Source organism: Nansenia antarctica (assembly GCF_963989245.1).
Source record: "Nansenia antarctica genome assembly, chromosome: 14".
In the NCBI taxonomy this organism is placed as follows: domain Eukaryota; kingdom Metazoa; phylum Chordata; class Actinopteri; order Argentiniformes; family Microstomatidae; genus Nansenia; species Nansenia antarctica.
The window spans coordinates 2,162,501-2,170,000 of record NC_137684.1 but is presented as its reverse complement, the minus strand read 5'-3'; the positions used below and the strand labels follow the sequence as shown (position 1 = coordinate 2,170,000).

The following is a 7,500-nucleotide window of genomic DNA, read 5'->3' as shown; positions in this document are numbered from 1 at the left end:
CTGGTCACCCAGCAGTCGGAGGGGAAGTCCTGCAGCATGGGAACCAGGAACTGCAGACAGCCGTCCCAGTGACACAGCAGCAGCATCATGGCGATCAGGTTGACGATGCGCACCATGGCGCTGGCCAGGTCGTAGGTCATATGGAAAATCTATGAGAGAGATTATGAACATTAGCGGAGCCTAAGCAGGCAGACATGTATTTAATAATAAGTAAACAAATGCACAATTTCAATTTGCTCCCGTGGACTGGGTGGATTTGTAAAGTGCAGTAGGTGCTATGCGTGGCCAGTCCTCTTCCAGACCGCATTGTTGTTCTTAATCTGCTATAGACCACCTATGCACTATGGAGTTATGTCATCATCATCATCATCTTCATCATCATCATCTGCAAGCGTCACTAATGGCCCACATGGTACACGACCTTGGGGTGTGGGAATTAAATTGTACTTACAGTGAAAAATCATTCTGAGAATGGTCCCTCCTCTACTCTCTCAGAGTAAAGTGACCATGTATGTGGGCCCCACGTGATGATGTGATGGCGTCACACACAACAGGAGTGAGCACTTTTAAAAAGGTAATGCAGCTGAGCCAGGTTAAGGGGTGACACATTATTTTTAGCTTCTCTCCTGCCTTCTTTTGCCTCTATTTATCTGTCTGCATTGAAAAGGACATTGTGACACATTTGCTACGACGGGCTCGTCCTCAAACCCAGCCTCCCTCCTTCCCGGCGGAGGCTGGTGGAGGTAGAACAATCGGAGGACGGCTCATCGTAAATGCACGGAATGGAATGAGGAATTCCATCCCATGCATTACAATGAACCCATTCATTCATACATTTTACATTTTGGGCATTTAGCAGACGCCTTTATCCAAAGCGACTTACAACAAATACATTTGTCTAAGTCAGTCATAGCACGAAAAGGTAATCTATGCTAGAGCCAGGGACCATTGTCAGTCATGATGCTAAAAGATTTTTTATTTATTTACAGTCCTCCGATTTCTACCACGGCTGTCAGAACTGCAGAGTCACTACCCATCTTCCGTCGGAGACTGAAGACCCATCTCTTCAGGTTACACCTTAACTGCTCCTCCTGAGACTTCTACTGCCCCCCATCACTGCGTCTCCTGAAGACACCCGCTTTTTCCCCTTTACTGTGTCCCCTAATATGTCTGTTTCTCTGTTTCTCCAGTGCTATATAATAAAATAAAATAAAAAATAAAATAAAATAAAAAAGTCTAGGTTTAGAAGATGGTGATAGAAGTAGATTTTTCCTTCTATCACAGAGACTGCCAATGGCCCCGGGTCTGAGCTAGATTACGACCGGTGGATCGATCATTCACTTGCTTAGTCAAATGTATCGAGTGTAAGTCGCTTTGGAACAAGGCGTCCGCTAAATGGCAAAAATGTCAATGTAAAATGTAACCTCCACCAGCCTCACCACTGCTCCTTACCTCCTCCCACTGGTGGATGTAGCGGATGAGCCTAGAGAGACGCAGCAGCCTCAGCAGACTGAGGATCTTAGTGAAGCGGACGATCCTCAGCGCCCGGGCCGTCTTGTAGAACTCCTTGTCGATGCGCGTCTCCACGATGAGGAAGATGTAGTCCACGGGGATGGAGGAGAGGAAGTCCACGATGAACCAGCTCCTCAGGTACTTGATCTTGATCTGCTGCGGGTCCAGGACGATCTCCGTGTCGTCCTCCTTCACGATGCCCGTGCGGAAGTTGAGCACCAGGTCGAACAGGAAGAAGGTGTCGGAGACCACGTTGAAGATGATCCAGGGGAGTGTGTGCTCGTCCTTGAAGAAGGTGATGCCCACGGGGATGATGATCAGGTTGCCCACCATCAGCAGCAGCATGATCAGGTCCCAGTAGAACCTGCAGGAGGACCGACCACAGAGAGACAACCTTGTAGTTAACAGTCCCACAGAGAGACAACCTTGTAGTTAACAGACCACAGAGAGACAACCTTGTAGGGTTAACCTAGGGTTAACAGACCACAGAAAGACAACCTTGTAGTTAACAGACCACAGAGAGACAACCTTGTAGTTAACAGACCACAGAGAGACAACCTTGTAGTTAACAGTCCCACAGAAAGACAACCTTGGAGTTAACAGCACGCCAATGTCACCTACTGCAGAGTGAAGGGAAGCACACACTTTTCATTGGCCTTGGTAACACCTGAAGAAAATACAGTATGCTATTATTCATTTAGCTATGACTGTACTTACTAAAGATCACAATGGACACAATGGATTAATAGATAGGTTTAAAGACAAATACAGTGTGTGTGTGTGTGTGTGTGTGTGTGTGTGTGTGTGTGTGTGTGTGTGTGTGTGTGTGCGCGTGTGTGTGTGTGTGTGTGTGTGTGTGTGTGTGTGTGTTTGTGTGTGCAGAAAAAAATGATTCTAATTCTAATTCTAATAGAAATTATACAAATTATACAAATTATACTTTATTAGTAATATTATTATTATTATTATTATTATTTAAAACATATTTACTTCTACTCAAGTAAAATGTACAAATGTATGCAATAACCAATTACATTACATTACATTTTAGACATTTAGCAGACACCAAAGCGACTTACAACAAATACATTTGTCTAGGTGTAAGTAGTGAACTATCTAGGTGAATTATCTATCCATTAGTCATAGCGCATAATTTGTATTGGCAGTCAGCTAAAAGAAGGAAGAATTAGATTTTTAATTGATTTTTTTACAGTAGAGAAACTCTACAGGGGGTAGAGGGGCTCAAGAGGTCTCAGGGTTAGGGTTAAGGTGTAGCACCTAGGGTTAGGGTGTAGCCTGAAGAGCTGGGTCTTCACTTAGTCCCAACTACTCTTGAAAACGTGGGTATTTGAATTTTGAAGGGAGCACGCCAAGCACAGAGGTATTTGTTTTTCAGCCAGCATGTGTGTGGTTGTGTATTCCGGTCCATTCTCCTGTTGTAATTAACCAGTGATCGATCCTGCAGGAGCATGATACACCCCCAGCCCAGTATGGATTGCAGGGAGAGCATGGGTCGCTGTTTTGAACCTGCCCTATGGGAATGCATGCATTACCCACGTTAAGGCTGCCTATAGATGTAGCACAGCATATAGAATATATATATATATATATATATATATATATATATATATATATATATATACCGGTATATAAACTAGTGAGAAAAGATGTGGATCTCAATAACGTGGATCTCAATAACAACTGCTGGTGGTTACAGGTCATAAAAAACATTCTCTCGGGATCATGGATATGGATATTCACTTCCTTATTCATTTGTTGTTTTCAGGACCAAGAAGCACAAAGAACAGACGATCTACAGGGAAATCTGCAGTCCCCACTAACCCTGCCCTTGGAATGGATTCACCTCTACGTTTCTGTGCCAGTCAACCACCGATGATGTCAGATGTTAGGAAGCATCTGTAGTAATAACACAGACATCTCTTTCTACCACAAACCTCAAATTAATAACAAATTAAGCCTAGTGCCACGGGGACAATAACTATGTTACTGCCAGTGTGATGTGAATTGTTTTCAAATGAGGTTCCCTATGCATACTGGATGAGGAGAAGGCAGACTACCGCTGATGAGTATGCAATTAAATAGACACACTGTTGCTTGCATAGGCCTGCAGACAAGGAAAAGGCTTCCAAAAGGGTTCTTGGGCTGTCCCTGTGGGAGAACCCTTTGAAGAACCCTCACGGGTTCCGCGTGGAACCCTTTCGTATTCCATTTAGAAGCCTTTTGGAGTCCGTTTAGAACCTTCTAATCTAAAGGGGGTAGCCTTGAAGAACGCTTGATGGTTCTAGGTAGTACCTCCGCGCCCTTATAGTCTACATTGTCATCACTAATATCCAACAACCAGAGGACATAACAGCCGCGCAAAAAAGCCCCACACACAAGAGGGCAGGCCAGCCATTTGCTCTAATCAGCTTTCGTGTGGTTCCCTGCCAAACAAAGCATTTGCATCCCTCTGTTCTGATCTGCCTGTCGTCTCTCTGCGCTGACACACTGGTCCTAATTGCACTTCCCCTCTCTGGCTAAATCCAACGTTATCTCCCGGGAATCCATGTCATGTCCAGGACTCAGCTCTCAGCAGCCAGATGTTGAGTAGTTAGCATTAGCGCTTCATACACGTCATCCTGGAGCAGGAGCGCAGGGACAGCTGGACCAAAAAAAAGTAACAATACTACACTACATGAACGTACACTGCAGGAACATACACTGGCCCGCGCCATTAGCTGACTGTGCGTACAGAACTCTCCAACCACAATCCCATGTACCGACCACCACTAAACTGGAGCCCATGAAGTCACGGCACCTAAACCCGTGCTGTGGCATCTGATAGCGGGCATCCATCTTGTCCCCTATGTGATTGGGATGTTGGCATCTGATGGTGGGCATCCATCTTGCATCTGTATACGTGACAGCAGCTGGTGAAAGCGGGAACAAGTCGGCAACCAATCAAAATGTTCCGACTTTTATTCCGAAAATTTTAAATACATTTGAAAATCAATGACACACTCGCTAGTCAAGCCAAAACATTTCAATGCAATGGATTCGGTGAGTAATCCCCACTACTACCTAGTTAGTGTAGAGTAGTGGGGATTACTCACCGAATCCATTGCATTGAAATGTTTTGGCTTGACTAGCGAGTGTGTCATTGATTTTTCGACAACGTTGACGTTTATTTACATTTTTCAGAATAAAAGCCTGAACATTTAGTCGGTTGCCGACTCCCCCTTTCACCAGCTGCTGTCACACACAGGGTTAAGAGGACAGGTGGACTGGGGACAGAGGCACACAGGGTTAAGAGGACAGGTGGACTGGGGACAGAGGCGTCACACACAGGGTTAAGAGGACAGGTGGACTGGGGACAGAGGCACACAGGGTGAAGAGGACAGGTGGACTGAGGACAGAGGCGTCACACACAGGGTGAAAAGGACAGGTGGACTGGGGACAGAGGCGTACTGTAGCTGGGGATCTATAGATTGACAGAAAGAGGATTCTTATGGCGTGTGGGCCGTGTGAGTGTGTGTGTGTGTGTGTGTGTGCAACTGTCAGAGTTGCAGGCCAAGTGAACACAAAAAGGCTTAAAATGGTGAAAGAAGCTTAGACCAATCAGGACAGCTGAAAAAGGGATCACATTTGTGGCGAATACTTATCTCTAGTGGCCAGAGCAGCCGAGTCTCTATGCTCTACATTATGCATTCAGCTCAATGGCTTACACACCTGTTCAATGTCAGGTCAACCTGACCAGCGTTTAGCAATCTATTTAGCAATGCTTACAGTGTGTGTGTGTGTGTGTGTGTGTGTGTGTGTGTGTGTGTGTGTGTGTGTGTGTCGTTCTACAACCTAGAGGAAACTAACCAATCAGATTAACGGCTTACACACCTGCTTACACACCTGTCAACCTGGCTAGCATTTAGCAATCTATTTAGCAACGTGTACAGTTTGTGTGTGTACCGTTCTACAACCGAGAGGAATCCAACCAATTAGAACATCTCTAGAGAGAGTGGTACTCATCCCTACACTGCAAAAAGTCAGCTTTCAAAAACAAGGGGGGATTGATTCAAATAAGCAAAATAATCTGCCAACAGAACAGGAAAATCTTTCACGATTTTCTTAAAGTAGTAAACTATCTAGCTGTCAGACAAAAAACAAGCATATATTGCCTTGATTTAAGATCTTTAATCTTACTTAGATGTACTTTTTGCAGTGTAGTAGTCACTCACTACTGCTGATTCTACTCTCAGAGATGAGGATATGACATGGACTCATCCAGATGTGCGAGAGGTTACAAGCAAGACAAATCTATTGTGGTCTAAAACTGTGTGGAAAGCTACTGCACAGGACAGCAGCGCACCTATGGGAAGGTACTGCACACAGTGTAGAGAGGAGATTATTCACTATTTATCATTATCATTATGATACGTGATAATAATGTCAGAACTACAGTACTGATTCACTATTCCAAGTAGGATGCTTACAATCATCATACTATATAAGAACATACGCCATTTAGCTGACGTTTTTATCCAAAGTGACTTATTGCGGTGAGTGCTTACATTATTCAGTATATATGGTCCCAGCGGGAATCGAACCCACAACGTAAGCCTTGTTAGCGCAAGGCTCTACCAACTGAACCTCAGAGGACCACGATACTTAATACTAAAAACGATATCTTTGCATACAAACAACTTCAGCTAGTTAGCAGTTAGCTTCACCATGTTACCGTAGCAACTCTTTCTCCACCAACTGTCAGTTGTTGCCTAAGCGACGTAGTGACACCTGAAAGACACCACTGTGTTGACAGCTGGTCTGCCGGTGGAGTTATGCGTTATCCTGATTTCTCACTCACATCATTTCAATCACTCTGCTGTGCGTGGCCAGCGCTGCCCCCTCCCCATCCTCTCGTCTCCTATCGTCTCTGCTCCATTAGACTAATTGTATTGTAATAATCTCCTCTGATGTGTGCTTCTAATATCTTGAATGGTCATGTTACCCTATTTTGATTACCCCATTTTCAAGGCCCCTGCTGCACTGCTCTCTGTAATCCATTGCCCTCACTAAATTATATAAAAAAGTGTAATTCAGATGAGTGGAAAAAAAAAGTGTCTGTGACATACATCAGAGTACTACTGACCGGTGAAAATGTGATGAGAGCAGAGCTCAAGGTTAAATGTTATGAAAACCTCTTTCTGCCTTCAACAACAGGAACACCCTGGTTTCTATATTACACAATGAACAGGACTGCATATAGACCGCCTGGCTCTCTCACACACATACACATACATGCACACACATGCACATACACACATACACAGACACACACACACATTCACAGACAGACACACACACACACACACACACACACACACACGCACACACACACGCACACACACACACACACACATACAAAATACAAACAAATAAAAAACAAACACACACACATCTTTGGGAGAATAGTAAGTTCTGGTAGACTCAGAAACACGGTCAGCATTAGCTACCTCAAAGAGAATGTTGCATATAATAATAATATTAATAATAATAATAATAATAATAATAGGCCTACATGTATTTTGTATAGAGCCTTTCTCTGTACTCAAATACACTTTACATCTGTGGAGAACACAATCAATAATCAAATAAATAAATAAATCACTAAAAACGAAAAGCACATACAGCAAACAGGTAGCCTATGATAGAAGTTAGGGGTGAAGGTATCGACTGGCAGTGTGTTGCCTTAATGACCACAGAGAAGCTGCTCTCATATTGGTTTTTTATCTATTGCATCTAATCAAATAGTAGCTTTGGACATTGCCGGGCAATTACATTTTATGTTAACACCTTGGTTATGCGCAAACTTGTAAGTTAGCCTTACGTCCTTTACACTCACTGTATGTGTTACTGTAAATTAAAGCTCACATTTAGTGGAATTGTAATGCTTTTATCATAATATAATATCACATGTGCCCTGTGAGAGTTATA

General features: G+C 43.7%; 1 protein-coding gene across 1 annotated transcript in view; it reads right to left on the bottom strand.

Moving 5' to 3' along the window:
- The window catches only part of LOC308170464 (potassium/sodium hyperpolarization-activated cyclic nucleotide-gated channel 4-like), a gene marked incomplete at both ends in the record, with an annotated part of 19,452 nt that overhangs the window by 10,974 nt on the left and 978 nt on the right, over positions 1–7,500 (bottom strand). Inside the window, 2 exons of the mRNA XM_080545254.1 lie at positions 1–149; positions 1,453–1,876. The exon at positions 1–149 is cut by the window's left edge and continues 13 nt beyond it. Of these exons, the coding sequence (XP_080401380.1) occupies positions 1–149; positions 1,453–1,876 (573 nt within the window). The remainder of the gene's footprint in view (positions 150–1,452; positions 1,877–7,500) is intronic.